The 16,750-nt window shown below is 36.3% G+C and overlaps 2 protein-coding genes across 2 annotated transcripts in view; one reads left to right on the top strand and one right to left on the bottom strand.

The window, feature by feature from the left end:
* Nucleotides 1–1,734: 1,734 nt before the first annotated feature.
* The window catches only part of UBE2D1 (ubiquitin conjugating enzyme E2 D1), a 39,242-nt gene continuing 24,226 nt past the window's right edge, over nt 1,735–16,750 (bottom strand). Inside the window, exons 2-7 of the mRNA XM_036265759.1 lie at nt 13,526–13,589; nt 13,401–13,432; nt 11,275–11,352; nt 9,892–9,997; nt 3,376–3,469; nt 1,735–2,660 (exon numbers count right to left, since the gene is read on the bottom strand). Of these exons, the coding sequence (XP_036121652.1) occupies nt 2,615–2,660; nt 3,376–3,469; nt 9,892–9,997; nt 11,275–11,352; nt 13,401–13,432; nt 13,526–13,589 (420 nt within the window). The 3' untranslated portion in view covers nt 1,735–2,614. The remainder of the gene's footprint in view (nt 2,661–3,375; nt 3,470–9,891; nt 9,998–11,274; nt 11,353–13,400; nt 13,433–13,525; nt 13,590–16,750) is intronic.
* LOC118632644 (phosphatidylinositol N-acetylglucosaminyltransferase subunit P-like) lies at nt 13,823–14,542 on the top strand. The gene is made up of 2 exons (XM_036265872.1): nt 13,823–14,168; nt 14,448–14,542. Exons 1-2 carry the CDS (start codon nt 13,823–13,825, stop codon nt 14,540–14,542), a joined length of 441 nt encoding a protein of 146 aa, XP_036121765.1.

Genomic DNA, 16,750 nt, shown 5'->3' with positions numbered 1-16,750 from the left:
GTTTCTCTTCTCATTTAATACCTTTTGATCCTTTGAAATGGATAAGTCGGTGATTTACAAAGAAAATTTTTAATTTTTCCTAACAAAGTTCATGGAAGGTTGGGCAGGTCGGGAAGGGGGGGTAACTGAAAGCAAAAATCAGTACTATATGGCTTGCATAGGCATGTGTAAACCTGTATTTCAGGAATCCTACACATTTGACAGCTGGGGGATGAGAATGAGGTTGCCCTTACAACTTGTATTGCTAATTATACATGGCAATTACAATTTGAATATAGTTTTCAGCTACATCTCAAAGGATCCAGGACTTTAAGGAAGATCCTAAATTACAATTAAACTTCTGCTTTAAAGAAAAAAATGTTAAAAGTTCTAGTTTACAGTTAATAAAATGATAAATCTCCAAAAGTCTGCCCATTTCCTTCACTCCAAGGAGGTCCTTAAATTAACGGTTAATTAGAGGAAGGCCCTTGGCTTGGGCTTTACAGTTATAAAAGTTATGATGTACTCTTTGTTAGAATTAAGCAAAAACAACATACCAAATGGTGATTTCAATGATCATTAAGCCACTGATGAACTCTGAAGATTTTAGTTATGAACTTGTGCTCACTCCTCAGGAGTCTGGCTGTATAACTCAGATGTAAGCAAAGGCAAACAAGAGTTAGGCAAGTTTCAAAAACTTTAATAAAGAAAAAATGACACTTCCAAAAATAAATGCCACACAAATCAAAGTTTATAAAAAAGTGAAAGATATTCATGAAACAAAACCCTTCACTATCAAAATATACTGAATACTAAAATCTAATGATATTGAGTGTTCAAATTCTGGGAGAATGTAGTTCATAATAATATAGTTAGTAAAGTAGTGTTCTTCATGATATGGCTGTTTCAAGACATCACTTAATATAATTACTTTTTAAATCTATATTTTCTTAAACATCCATTTCACAATTCATTTAATTATTTTACATTCATTTATAAAAGCGAATATTCTAACAACGGGTTATTCTGTGCTTTAATAATAATGAACCATGGTAAAATACTTCAGTGATTTAAATGCTTTGCTAATGACTACACCCACCACAGATTCTTACACACTTATACAGCTACTCCAATAATCAGAAGAGCTACAACTCTTCTTAAAAATGACACTCACTCAAGTTTGGTAAGCATGCTATTAATTAGAGATGTATTTTCCCAATTTAAAACATTAGAACTTTGGAGCTTTCTTTAAAATTGGCAAAGATAACCTGCTTATTTAACTACTTTCAACTGGCATCATTTTAGAATTTTCTATATCGTAAAAAAATTAATGTTCTTTTTCAAACTGTGATGGCACTAAAATTCTATTTTAGAAATTCTAAATTTTAAAATATGAAGAAATACAATATCAGTTACATCTAGAGAGTAGCATTTTAATGAATTAACTTAATTATTCTTCAGGTCTATAAAGATTTTTCTTCATTGTGTGCGACACTACTTAATACACACACATCTTAGTACTTCAGTATATAATCCATTTTAGATATGATCCAAGACAAACCCTAACTTATTCTAAATTCTCTTCTATAACAAGGGACCAATCTATATTATCCTTTGGACTGACAATTTAGCAAACACATACAAACCTAAACCAATAAAATTTATATAATTAATGGTGGTTAATTAGCCAAATCAACAGACCTCAGTCTCATAATTTGGAATTAATTTTCATGCAAAATTTTACATAGAGTTTTGATCCTTACTTATAAAGTATTATTTTATCTTTTTAAGTAATCAAGACAAATAGTAGAAAAAGCATTTTATTTATATGGAAAAAGCTACATTAAGATCTGTAAAAGGTGTCATTATAATATTGCCTATACAGAAAAAAATTCAAATGTGAATAGCAACAAATAAAAGTTACACATCTTCCTACTTAGCAGTGCAATTAATTCACATTGCAATAAAGTTAAGTCAAGTATAACAAAATCAAAACAAGTGTTTCTCCATAATCAGTATACTGAGAATTACAGTGTAAAGTTCATTCAGGTTTAAGAAATCTGCAATCGATCTACAGAATACCCTAAGACAAGGCAGACAGACAGTTAATTCATTTAATTATCAGCTGTTCGGTTTTTTTCAATACTGTTCACAGGAAAAAAGTAATGAGTTGACATACATGTAAATAGAATATATTTAGTCTATACAGTAAAAAAATACAAATTATAAAGTGAGCTAACAAAGAATGAAATCTGAATACAGATTTATAAAACTGACGACGTAGACAACACATACAGTATTTCTCATGTAAAAACATCTAGTTTCAGCAAAAAATAATTTGGTTGCTTTTCAGATGCATTGTAGATCTTGTAAGCTGAAGATGCAGATGTCCAAGTATCTTAAAAACCATAATAAATGTCTTTCTCAATGCATACAAAATGATAAATGCTCTCATCACAGTCTTAAGGGTATTTTTGGAAGTCTGTTTGTCTTGCTTCAGAAATACATTTAAAATGGATAAAAATCAAAGGATTTCATGGTACAATGAGACAGTAAACAGTGCTCAATTTACTGCTAATATTGAAAAAAACCTAGATTTTACAGTACTCTGGTATATATGAAAATTTTTTTGATTTTACATTGCATATTTCTGAGTCCATTCTCTTGCATGTCTGTTGTATCTGTAGGCATACAAAAGGGATATAGTAAAAACATACAAATTGAATCTTTTAGAAGATCTTTATAAAACAGTACTCTATTTCCTATGCTTCATTGCAATAATCGTACATATACCAACTACTGGGTCAATATGACTTAGCCTTATGCATAAATAAAACAGAAAACATGGATTTCTCTACAACCTAAAAACATACCTAAATTATAAACGACAAAATGAAAAAAAATGTTTTCTAATAAAAATCTATAAAGGCAATGAGCATTATTTGTAAAAGGCAAATGAATCGACGATACCTGGAAGATGAAGCAGCTTGAAAACTAGATCAGTTTAGGGGGTTAGGGATAACTTCTCTTCATGGAGAAGATAAGGAATGTAATATCCAATACTTCCTGATTATCAAAATCTTTCATTTTAAATTTACTCTCTAGAATTATAGATAGTTCTTTCCTACCAAAAACACAACATACTGTGCAAATGCAGAACTTGTACTATTAAAAAATAATTAATCAGTATGTGAAAAGGAACAAGATTTAAAAAACAAAACAAAACAGTAATAAGAGTTTTTAAAAAAAGGTTTACTCCACAAGAAAGAAAAATAAACTTAATGTAAGTATGATAAGCATAACTAAATGTACTTATAAATATAGTGGTAATACTTATATTTTGGTAGACTACAAAGAAACATACCCAAACAGAAATAAACATAAGTAAACACTTACTTTTCTTTGTCTGATTTATAGATTTGTGCAATATCTGGTACTAAGGGGTCATCTGGATTAGGATCGCAAAGTAGAGAACATATGGACAATAAAACTAGATCAAAAAGAGAACATCATATTAGATAATGATCTTTCTTCTTTATACAATTACATAAAAAATTTCAATTAATATAGACAATGAACTTATAAAGAAAACACAATATTAAATTACATTTTAGACTATAGCTGGTAGCAAGTATTTTTAATTTTTTAAATTTTAAAACCACCATACAATGTATATAATACAAAATTATTGTAACTTTTAAATTCTACTTGAATTTCTATTTATTTTACAAATGTGAACCTTTAAGTAGGTATTACAACCTTGAAACTCAAGTGTTCTTGGGACTTCCGGTCAAGATGGCTGCGTAGGTAAACATGGTATCACGTCCTCCCACAACCACATCAAAGTTACAACTAAACTACAGAACAACCATCATTCAAAACCGCCTGAAATCGAGCTGAATGGAAGTCGTACAACTACAGAATTAAAGCAGCAGCCACATCCAGACTGGTAGGAGGGGTGGAGGCACGAGGGGCTGGTCCCACACCCACGTGTGGCGGATAAAAATCAGGAGGATACCTCGGCTGGGAAGGTCCTTCCTGAGGACTGAGGGATCCCTGTCCCATACCAGGTGCCCCGCTCAGGGTTCCAGTGCCAGGAAGAGAGTCCCTATAACTTCTGGCTGGAAAAACCAGCAGGAACCTCAGGGAAGCTGAGGCGGCTGGAACCCCAGGCAGCTCCTCTTTTTTTTTTTTTTTTTTTTAATATTTATTTTATTTTATTTTATTATTATTTTTTTTTATCCTCACCCGAGGACATTTTTGCAATTTTTGTACAGATAGAGTGGGAGGGAGAGAGAGAGAGAGAGAGAAACATCGACGTGAAAGGGACACATCGAGTGGCTGCCACCCACACGACCGACCAGGGCCGGGGACAAACTGCAACCGAAGTACGTGCCCTTAGCGGGAACCGAACCCGGGTCTCTCCAGACCGCAGGCCAACGCTCTAACCGCTGAGCCAAACCGGCCAGGGCCCAGGCAGCTCCTCTTAAAGGGCCCGCGCACGGACTTATCAGACTCACTCCCTCTAAGCTTGGAGGGGAGGCAGCTCGAGGGGCACCAGAGACGTACAGGGAAGAACTGAGCTGTTTGGCACTGGAGCAAGGGCTGGAGAGGGGGCTTTCTCCAGGACAAACGTGCTGTCAGAGGCCTTTGTTCCCTTGGTGAGCCCTTCCCGGGGGTGGCAGACAGCCACCATACCTGGGACTCCAGCAACCTGGCTCACATTGGTAGCCCCGCCCAGGTGACTCCCTGAGGCCCCGTCCCACCCAACTTTCAAGCCCACCCAAGCTGTTGCCACTTGCTTAACCATAGGATTGGCCTGTCTTGGATCCTGCTTCAGGCTTTTCCTAAATTCTTTCAAACGAGCAGAATGAGGTATGGTCTCAGCTAGCCCCATACCTCTCGTTAAGTAATACACTGAAACAAACACAGGGAGGCAGCCAAAATGAGGAGACAAAGAAACAGGTCCCAAATGAAAGAACAGAACAAAACACCCAAAAAAGAACTAAGCGAAATGGAGATAAGCAACCTAACAGATGCTGAGTTCAAAATACTATTTATAAGGATGCTCAATGAACTTAGTGAGGGCCTCAAGAGCATAAAAAAGGACCAGTCAGAAATGATGGATGCACAGTCAGAATTGAAGGAGGCATTAACTGAAATAAAGTATAATTTACACAGATTCAATAGTAGCATACGTAAATCCAAGAAGCAAACCATCGATTTAGAATATAAGGAAGCAAAAAACGCCCAATCAGAACAGCAAAAAAAAAAAAGAATCCAAAAAAATGAGGCTAGTGTAAGGAGCCTCTGGGACAACTTCAAGTGTGCCAACATTCGCATCTTGGGGGTGCCAGAAGAAGAAGAGAGAGAACAAGAAATCAAAAACCTGTTTGAAACAATAATGGCAGAAAACTTTCCTAACTTGATGAAGGAAACAGACACACAAGTCCAGGAAGCACAGAGAGTCCCAAACAAGATGAACCCCAAGAGGCCCGCACTAAGACACATGATCATCAAAATGTAAAAGGTTCAAGACAAAGAGAGAATCTTTTTTTTTTTTTTTCTCCATATACTTCTGCAAAGAGAGAATCTTAAAAGCAGCAAGAGAAAGGCAGCTAGTTACCTACAAGGGAGTTCCCATAAGGCTGTCAGTTGATTTCTCAAAAGAAACTGCAGGCCAGAAGGGAATGGCAATAAATATTCAGAGAGATGAAAAGCATGAACCTACAACCAAGATTACTCTCTCCTGCAAAGCTGTCATTTAGAATCGATGGCCATATAAAGACTTTCTCAGACAAGAAAAAGTTAAAGGAGTTCACCACCAAACCATTATTATATGAAATGATGAAGGGTCTTTTTGAAGAAAAAGATAAAATATATGAACAAACAAAATGGCAATGAATACATATCTATCAACAATGGAATCTACAAACAAAATGAACAGGTAGAACAGAAACATTTTCACAGATACAGAGAACATTTTGTTGGTTGCCAGATGGGAGGGGGTTTGGGGGAATGAGTGAAAAAGGTGAAGAGATTAAGAAGTACAAATTGGTTGCTAGATTGACAAACCTCAAAGGGAAAGGGGTTGGGGGGGTGGGAAGAAACAAACCAAAGAACTTATATGCATAACCAATGGACACAGACAATAGTGTGGGAAAAGGCGGGAGGGTGGTGGGAGTGGGGAGGAGGGGGTCAATGGGGGGAAAATATGGAACATCTGTAATACATTTTACATTCAACAATAAAAATTTAAAAAAATAAAAGAAAAGAAAAAAAAATTAAAAAAAAGAAACTCAAGTGTTCTCTACAAAAATATTTTTGGTAACACACACTCCCTCAAATGGTACATACTCAAAAAATTTTTATAATAGCATCCTAACGTGAGATGTCTCTTAGAGATAGTTTTTTACTTTAATGAGAAAACTGTCCATTTTTTATTCTATTTTAATGCAAAAAACAGAATTATTATCTAACATGATATTCTGTTTTGAATCAATTCTAAGTAAAGCAATCTGATGACAGTTAGCCGTCCAAACCATTTGGACACTGTGCTCATGTACTTTTTTACTTTGGCTTAGTGCTATAGACTGTCTACAAAGAAGGAAGATTTGTAAGATTTTCTTAATGACTCTTTTTTTTTTTTTAATCCTCTGAGGTTATTTTTCCATTGATTTTCCTATAGAGTGGGAGGGTCGGAGTGGGAGGAGAGAAACATTGATGTGAGAGAAACACATCCATTGGCTGCCTTCTGCAAGACCCCAACCAGGGCCAGAAATAGAACTACAACTGAGGTAAGTGCCCTTGACCAGAATCGAACCCGTAATATTTTGGTCTGTGGGCCAATGCTCTAACCACTGAGCAAAACCAACCAGGGCAATGACTCTTTTATTCCATGTACATTATAAGTATCACATGCATGTAAAAATAATGTGAATAGTTATGATATAACTTGTATATTTTAAAATGTAGATGAAAATTTTAAAAGTAGTTGTTTCTTGCCACATTACATCAAATACTAATGCAGATAGCTACACACACACAAAAAATCTAAGTATCTGAAAAAAGAGGGAACAAGGACTCTGGTTCCTCATTTGTCTGCTTCAGTTGCATGCCACTACTTCTGAGGGGGGTCTGTGGAATCTTTGAAACAACCTTCCATCTTCAGCCTCCTCCTCTTCTACTATGTTCCTTTATCTTTTCCTATTCTTCAAAATCCACGGGTGAATTTATAAAGTAAAGTTGATTCTTAAATGACACAAAGAGGGGGTACTAAGGGCACTAATATTAAAACTAATATTTGCCCAGACAGTGATGCTCAGTGGTTGAGCATTGACCCATGCACCAAGAGGTCACCAGTTTGATTCCCAGTCAGGACACATGCCCAGTTGTGGGCCAAATCCTGGGGGGGGGGGCATGCAGGAGGTGGCCAATTGATGTTTTCTCTCATCCATGTTTCTTTCTCTCTCTCTCTCTACCTCCCTCCCTCTCCCTTCCTCTCTCTCTTTAAAATCAATAAAGAAAAAAATGTAAAAAACAAAAAACTAATATTTAATTCATCTTCCTTATCTTTCATTGTACATTAAACTGCAATTATCTGTGCTCATGTCTCCAGGAAGTTTCCAGACTAGACTCATGAGAAAAATCAAAATAAGACATTTAAAATAAAATACCTGTATTTTATAAGCTACCTTACAAAATAAGCAAAAGGCAAGTTCCTTATCTCCCTAGTCCTACTATCCAGAGCCATGAGTCCCGATTTCATTATTATGCACAAAAATCAAATGTTTTCAGATAAGGTAAAAGAAATGTTGACATTCATTTGGGTGCTTACTATGTGCTAGATGCAGTGACACTATGTGGTAATACTCTTACAAACCCCATTTTATATAGGAGGAAACTGAGGCTATTTGAAACTGTTCTTAAAGGACAGATATCAGAAGGTAACAATGCTGGTTATTCTTTATAAACAGCTACCAATGTCAGAAGATAATGCTCAACATGTGCAGTCTGCCACTTCTTTTACATGTGTAAGTATTTAGCTGCTTATGCCAAATGAATTATATTTTGTGATACCATTCCAGGGAGTAATGAATAACCATTTGACACAGAATCTTTCCTACATCTAGTGCATAACAGTTACACTATGTGAAATATTTTTAAAAAGACACTAGAATCTACATGAACATTTAATGCAAACATTTTAGGTCAGAAAAACTGCTATTCACAAATAACCAACTGACCTAAAGGGCTATTAATTATCTAATACTTGAAATAATTATGGCTGTAGACTTTGTTTCCTATACACCTCATTACTTTTATTTTATCTTATTTTTTTAATATGTTTTTATTGATTTTTTTTTAGACAGAGAGGAAGGGAGAGAGAGATGGAAACATTGATGAGAGAGAGAAACATTGATCGGTTGCCTCCTGGGCACGTGACCTGACAGGGAATCAAACTGAGACCTCTCAGTCCATGGGACAATGCTCAATTCACTAAGTGACACCGGCTGGGCAAAAAAAGTCATGCCCTGGCTGGTATGGCTCAGTGGTTGGAGCATCGACTCATGCATCAAAGGGTTCGATTCCAGGTCAAGGACATATACCTGGGTTGCAGGTCTGGTCCCTGGCCCTGGTCAGGATGTGTGCAGGAGGTAACCAGTAGATGTGTCTCTCTGAGATTGATGTTTGTTTTTTCTCTCTCTCTTCCTCTCCCTCCCTTCCACTCTCTCTAAAAATCAATGGAAAAATATCCTCAGGTGAGGATTTAAATAATAAAATGTCATATATTAAGGTAGCATTAATTTAAAAAAAATTTTTTTTTATGGATCCTTCTCTGAATCCTTTAAAAGGAACAATTTCCTTAGATTTTATAAAAAGGAAAAACTACCAAGTTACTTTAGGATCAGATGCTTCTAACTCAAAACAATATTTTCCAACCGCCAGGTTCTCTTCTGTTAGAGAAACAAGACATGAATTAAGAGGGCTGGCAGAGCAAATGGAATTGCCTACAGAAACAAAAAGGGCCTCAGATGTACACATCTGATCATGTAGCAAAGAACAATGTTACAGATTATTGGAAGAGTCCATATGGAGTATGTACCGGTCATTGTGACAACACTATCGATAACTCAAAATTTAGAGCAGTGATTTTCAACCAGTGTGCTGCAAGAATTTTGAAAACATGCAATACTTGACTATTTAGCCAGGGGCACTGAGCTCTTTTCCCTTAGACTGTCAAATAAAAAAAATGACAACAGCCAACACAACAACAGCTATCTGGTGTGAATGAATCAAAATTATACCTGGTTTATTTTGTCAGATTGGCAAGAAATATAATGTTTTTTGGTGTGCCACAGATTTTTAGTTTATTTGTGCCATGAAATGAAAAAGGTTGAAAATCGCTGGTTTAGAGTAATATGTTGTTGTCTTGCATTATTCTAAAGTGTGAAATTCAATTTAAATCATTTATTTATCAGTCTAATCTAATATTTCTTCTTACATGAAGTAAAACAGATGTAAAGTTTCAATCATTATGTCAATAATTCCATTTAATAAACTGGACAACTGGCTCAAAAATCATATATTTAGTTCTGCTCTCTCTCTTTTTAAAGATAAAATCAAACCTAAAGGGTAAAATGGCAAGAGACTTTATCCCCGAATTTCTAGCTCTTAACATTTTAAATTTCTCTCATTTCATCACTTAGATTTGCCCACCAAAACCACCCCCACCAAGCTAACTGCTAAAACCTCAAGAGAATACATATAAGAGCTATGAGAGCAAAGCAAAATCAAAGCAGGAGAAGACACAGTAGTTTGGTTGTCTAAAACTTTGGTCCTTGGATACTTCTGCTGTATTTTTCTTGTCTCAGTATTATCAACTGTCATATATCCGATAAATGAAATTACCTTTTGATACAGTCAGAGCTGGTGACCACTGTGACCTCAGGATATCAAGACAAATACTTCCATTACTGTTTATGTTTGGATGGTAAATTTTTGTTGTGAAAGCGATCTAAATATAAAACAAAATAAAAATATGACAATCTAAGAACAATGAACATAAAAGAACCAATGTGCTCTAGGGCAAAATGTCTTCAGTTTTAAGTGACCACAGTAGAAAAATGTATTCAACCCACATGGAATGAAGATCTACTTTGTGCGCACAAAGTTTTTGCTACTGGGAATGTGAAAGCAGATAAAGTCAGTTTTCCCACTCCCCCTCGAACCCCCACCTCCAGCAAGAAACAGAAATATTTTGGGGAGTGCAATAAATAAGTGTATAATAGCTGATATGACTGGCTGAGCGGCACTGAAGTAATTAACCATGGCTCTGATGATCCCTCAAAGTAATAATCCTTTTCTTAATTTGATGGTCAGTGATACCTGCAAGAGGCGCTAGGATCTAAAAATAGAGTGCTGCCTCTGTTCTAGGGGAAAGTTGAGGGGCCTCAGTTTGTAACTTGTCCTAAGAAATCCACCAAGAATCCTAATCTTCCACAAGAGTTTTTGTTATATCATTTCATACATATGTAATGTTATTCAGGTGTTTTTAAAAATCTAAAATAATTAGTTCCTGTATGCTCTCCCTCTCCGGAGCACACCTGTACCTTCCCCTCCCCCCAGGCAAGTTAAGTTCCCCCTTCTCTCTCCTAAGCTCCAAGGACTCTTCTTTTGCTTCTTACTTGCTTCCTGAGCCGTTGCAGCCCAGCTGCCTCACTTCTACTACCTCTTTAACTTCCTAAATAAACCTTCTCTTATAATTTGAAAAAAAATTGTTTTAATTATTTCCTGAATGACAGAATGTGTTAATGATTTTCTCCCCATTACTTGTTTCCCGGTGTAATCTAAATTAAACTAAGAACATGTTTTTACCCTTCCTACCACACTAAATGAAGGGATTGTCACTTTTACTTTTGTATTGCCCAATGTAACAGAACATGGTAGGCGTTCAATAAATGCTTGCTGAAAGCTTAAAACTGAGAGAAAAGAATCAACTTTGGGAAGATAATCCCTTAAATGGAAAAGTCTGATTCTTGACCATAAAACACAAACTACAGAGATCTAATGAAAAGGAAAAGAAAGTAAGGAGCCTAATTACAGCATAACAAATACTGCCTTTTGTTTTACAAACAAAATACAATTATTTGAGTAGAAAGCATATTTTAGAGTCAGTAGTTTTACAGAACAGTTGAACAAGCTAACCTGTCCCAGACATAATGCTAACCTGTCTCAGACATAATAAAAGTATCCCGGACATAGGAGTCACATTAATCATAAAAATAAAAATACCTTTGGTGGTTTAAAAGGATAGTCTGTCGGAAAATGTACAGTGAGAAAGAAGACTCCACCTTGATATGCGCTATCAGGCTGAAATGACAAAGGATCTGCATCAGTGTTTGATTACCACATTTATTTGATAACCTAAAATGGTCCTCCACCCCCAACCCCCAATATGTCAGTTTGAAAAATGTGCCATCATTTTGTCGTAAGTTCAAATCATTTACCTTAAAAACAGGTTTTTCTTTGCAGGTATAAAGGAGGATTTTCCAAACATCATGTCGACATCATAGAGTTTAAAACAAAACAACAACAAAAATAGGACACACACAGTGGTGTGACTTGCCCAAACATATCTGTTTACAGGCACAGATTTGTAAACATCAGTCCACACAGAAAACTGCTATGAGAGAAGAAATATTTCCTGCAGCAGTAATCAGTATTAATAAAGGGCTGGGGCTAGCATTTATCTTCTAATTTATGTAACTGCAGTTCTGATGGTCCTCTATGGGGCAAGAATGGAGATGAACTGAAGAGGACAAGTTACGAAAAGGAAAGGCGAAGGGCTAGTATTACACAAGTCAGACCTCGAATCTTCAAGCAGTGATAGTTTATAAAATAATGTGAAAATGTAAAAGAAAAGCTCCCAACAAAACTAATACATTCAATATTCATGGAATTATAAAATTAGGAATCAACAAGAGAAATTTAACATGTGTCTTTATGGCAATTAGAAAATATGTTACAAGCAAGGAGAAAAAGATAATTTTTTAAAAGGTAGCAATAATACCTAATATTATATTTTAATTCTTTTATATTTCATTAAATGTATCATGTTATATTAACATTTGGGTTATGACAGCAAGACTATCATTACTTCTTTCTTAAGTTTCTGCATGTATATTAGAGGACTGCACTGTATAATTATTCTTACTATATGTAATGTTTAATTCTAGTTCGTCAAAAATTATAAGGAATGTAGAAAACATAAGTAAATTACAACTGACAGTCATGGTCTGTTTTGATATACAAATGATACTATACAGTGACATGTTTACGCTACTAAAATAAAGGGATTATGAGTAACATAATTATAACCATTTACTACATGTAATTCACCTAAGAAATATTTTTGAAGGGCTATAATTCAAGTGGTAAGGACGGGACTTTAAATGATAGTATTTTGAAAGTTCTTAGTTAGCAATGAAAAACAAACAAATAACCAGATTCTTCTTAAACATTGTTATTTAAATAAATATGTTGCATTTCACCCTTTAAAAGGCTAACTTAACAATTTAGTAATTGAGACACTTGTCCAGAATTCCTTCTCTCAGTAATTGTTTTGTTGTTGTTTTTTAAGTGAAACACAAGGCGATATGATTAAAAACTCTATCGCTTCCTCGATAAAGCTCTTCTGGGGGAGCGAGGAGAGAATGATGTTCACGGAAACATGTTTCTGTTTCCCAGAAAGCAGATTTGAGCTGTCAGTGCCCATTCTCGTGCAATCAAATTTCTGCTCACAGAAAGGAGAACCTCTTTCTAGTCTTAACTGCCTCTCGGGTGTCGAAAGAAATAATCTTAAAGATATTAAGTGTTAAGAGAAGCCACTCGTAAAATAGCAGGTAATTGTGACTTCAGGATAATCCAACAAAACTAAAAACAGCAAACTCAGGTGGCCAAGGCAGACTGTTCTCTCTCACAAACAGGAAGTGATAAAACTTATTGCCAACTGGTAACTTGTTACTTGTAGGAATTCCATTATTGGGTTAATTAGACCTATTTCTGACCTACTAAAACTGTCGATATGAGAATAATTATGCTTCGTTCTGAACAACTGGCTTTTTGTGTCTAAGAAAAAGAAAAAAAGATAAACAGCCTAGCTGCAAATTGTGGGTGATCCATTACTATGTGTAATGATCAAAGATTTGGCAAACGAAAACACATCACAGTGATTCTAGCAAGTATTTGCCATCAGTGCTGTAGAAAATTATCATAAACCTTTTAAATCACATTTTGCTTCCTGAGTGATTCAGATACAAGAAAATTCAACCTTAGCCACAAACATCTGATCAAAGGTGAAATGGCAAGAATGAAGTATGGCTGAGGGGGTTAATTTCATATATATGAATCATACTTACAGGCCCCATAATAGTTGCTTGCCAGTGGAACACTGAAACAAACAAAGGAGTTTTGGAGTCATTAACAAATGGTCAAACCTATGTCATTAATGGTAGCAAAATGCTAGCAATAAAGCAAAGCTTACAGTCGTCTCCCACAGGGCCAGCTGAACAGTGAGCAGGTGGGTCACGTTGTAAATCACTTAATTCCTGAAACAATACAAAATACGTTACGTTAATTCTTTTTTTCCAGTGAAACAGCACAATAAAACCATTTTAGGCAGTTCAACTCAAAATATGAAAACAAAAATGTGGCCTGAGGCCGGCGGGGGTGCCATCATCACTCAGCCTTCTACTCAGTTTTTCCTCTCTGGCACCCTGGGCTCTCGGGTAGGGGGTCTGTGCAGCAGCCTGGAGCTCAGATTCTTAAAAGCCACAGGGAAATGGAAAATTCACCGTCACCATTGCCAGAAAGAGCGATTTATGGCTTCATTCTTTTCTTAAACTCCCAATTTGGTTTCATACCATATACCGTGTGGGCTTTTATTCCTGAATCTTGGCTAAACTCCTTAGGCTTAACCTATTGGCCTCCAAAGTATTGGGCAGTTGCACTGCCCGTCTACCTCTTCATTACTACAGCAATAGGGTACGTACTCTTATTTGGAGTAAAAATGATGAGTACCTGGCTATTCAACTCCATTCGAACAATCACAGATAACTATGCAAAAAATCAACCGAAGAAGAAATGCCAAGAAGAAGCCATGCCAGCATTAAAAGATATTCCCACTAGTGCCCTCACTGGCTTGGCTTAGCAGCTGGAGCATTGGCCTGTGGACCTAAGGGTCGAGGGTTCGATTCCCAATCAAGGCCATGTACTTTGGTTATGGGCTCCATACCTGGTCTAGTCACGGTCATGCAAGAGGCAATCAATCAAGATGTGTCTCTCTTACACTGATGTTTCTCTCTCTCTCTCCTTCCCTCCCTCCCTCCCTTCCACTTTATCTAATCAATAAAAAAATATCCTGGGGTGAGGATTAACAACAACAAAAAAAGTGATATTCTCATTAGGTGAAATAAACCAAATGTTCTATCTTACAACCAGAGAACTTTACATCACAAAATGTAGACTAACATCAAACGTTTATTATAATTTTTTGACATAATAGTTTTGACCATAATTATCTTTCTCATTAATATCCAGTATCAAAATATTTTGAAAAATGTAAATTGAACTTCTCTTAGATTAAGCTCCGTTAATATTGTAAATGTTCTCAAATATTAGTTATTAATGGAGAGAATATAAATAAAAGACTGCATTAGCATAAAAAAGATAACAAAATGTACTCTGTCACTTATTTGAAGAAGAGTGGGGAATATGGTATTAAATTCCTTCATGAGACATCTCCAAACCTTGAAAAAATTAAATGTATTAAAATAGGTTTTCTTTAACATCTCTAAGACAAAAATATTTAATGAGTATCTACTATAGGCAAGGTAGTTTATATAAGTACTAGGTATATAATATCTAAGAAACAGGTCTTACTTCAGCAGGTACATAATCTAGTTTGGGAGAAGAAAAGGTCACAGAGAGACGGCTATTTAAGGAACAATCCAAAGGTTCAATGAAGAAAGAAGAACAGCCCTGGCCAGTTTGGCTCAGCGGTTAGAGCGTCGGCCTGCGGTCTGGAGAGACCCGGGTTCGGTTCCCGCTAAGGGCGCGTACTTCGGTTGCAGTTTGTCCCCGGCCCTGGTTGGTCGTGCGGGTGGCAGCCACTCGATGTGTCCCTTCACGTCCATGTTTCTCTCCCTTCCTCTCTCTCCCTCCCACTCTATCTGTACAAAAAATGGAAAAATATCCTCGGGTGAGGATAAAAAAATAAAATAAAAAAAATAAATAAAAAGAAAGAAGAACAGTCAGGCTGTATTTGGAAGCCTAGCAGGTTGATGAACATGCTCTTTTCTGCTATCAAGGAAGCAAAGGAAGGATCGTGGCAATGACACAGCTTTAGAGTTGACCAGTCCTGGGTTGGCATTCCAGTTTCACCATAACTAGCTCTACGACCCTGGAGAAATTACTTTGTTCCTTCACCTTCAATTGGGAAGAAATTACCTTGTTCCCTCACCTCCAAGTATAAGAGGCATAAATCCAATATAAAGAACTATATATTAGGACTGAAGAATCTTATTTAGTTTGAAAGGTCAGGGAATGTCTCTGAGGAAGAGGGACCTAAGCTGAAATCTGAGTGGGAACTTTGGGAGAAATGAGTGGCACTGTGAGGTGGAGTGGCATAAAGTGAGGTTGAAAAAGTAGGCAGAGGCAGGCACACAACTGAGAACAATACACCCATGTTAAGGATCTAAGGTTTTATACCAGTGCATCAAGAGGGGTTTGAAGAAGTGGCATGATCTGATTTAAAAGATGGCTCTACTGGTCTAAGTACTGAATGGATTAGAGATGGGAAACAGGAGATGCTACAAGACAGTACAGACAAGAAAAAGAGGGGCTTGGCCTGGAGAAGTGACAAGATAAAAGTGGACAGATTTGAGATATTGTGAAGGGTCCACTTATCACAGGATGTGATAGTGAACTAATTACATGTGTGGAGTAAGGAGAGAGGTCACACATATGTCTGATGAAGATTAGTGGCAGCTGGCATTTACTTGACATTTTATTGTCCTAACAATCCTCAGAGGTGAGTGTGCTTATGCTTCTCATGTTACAAATGAAGAGTATAGGTGACTCACTTCACTGTGTGCTCACACTACTAGTATGTTTAGGGTGAACTGGGATTCAAATCCTGCCAGTTGAAATTTCTGGATTTTTAGCTTCACAAAAGTACAAACGTAAATGCCATTTACTGAGATGACAGAACACTAGAAGGTTAAGTTGATTTGGGAAGTAGACATACAGAATCCGTGATCAATGTGATTGATAGCAAGGGAAATTTTAGTTCAACATACAGGACTGGAGCTTAAAAGAGGATTGGACTAGAAATCGGAAAATCATTGTATATCCCTGGTACTGACAACCATGGGGATGACGTAAACATTTTCATAGGAACATGTATAAACAAATACTGCATTCCATCAAATCTGAGACATCATCCTTATTTTATTGTCATCCAATAATTAAGGAGGACTACTGACACTTAATTTTAAGATACCATCAATATAAGATGCATCCAGATTTTAGAAATGTTAAAATAAAAATGATGTACACCTTAGAATTATTGCTATGCAATAATTTTAGCAATAAGTTCAGTGTCCTAATAGAGACAAACAAGAAGAGGACGTGGTAGGAAAAGGCTTTCCTGACAAAGTGATATGACTACATAAGTGAGCCAAGTACAAAACTCGGGTCTCCTCCTTCC

This window comes from Molossus molossus, unplaced genomic scaffold, assembly GCF_014108415.1.
Source record: "Molossus molossus isolate mMolMol1 unplaced genomic scaffold, mMolMol1.p scaffold_m16_p_17, whole genome shotgun sequence".
Lineage (NCBI taxonomy): Eukaryota > Metazoa > Chordata > Mammalia > Chiroptera > Molossidae > Molossus > Molossus molossus.
Note: the sequence above shows the minus strand (reverse complement) of the source record. Positions and strands in the feature narration are given on the sequence as shown.

Excerpts from the sequence above, each read along its gene's own strand:
- LOC118632644 (XM_036265872.1), top strand. The coding sequence starts at position 13,823 with ATGGAAAATTCACCGTCACCATTGCCAGAAAGAGCGATTTATGGCTTC. Across the intron at positions 14,169-14,447 it reads ATTAAAAGATATTCCCACTA|GTGAAATAAACCAAATGTTC; the intron begins GTGCCCTCACTG and ends TATTCTCATTAG.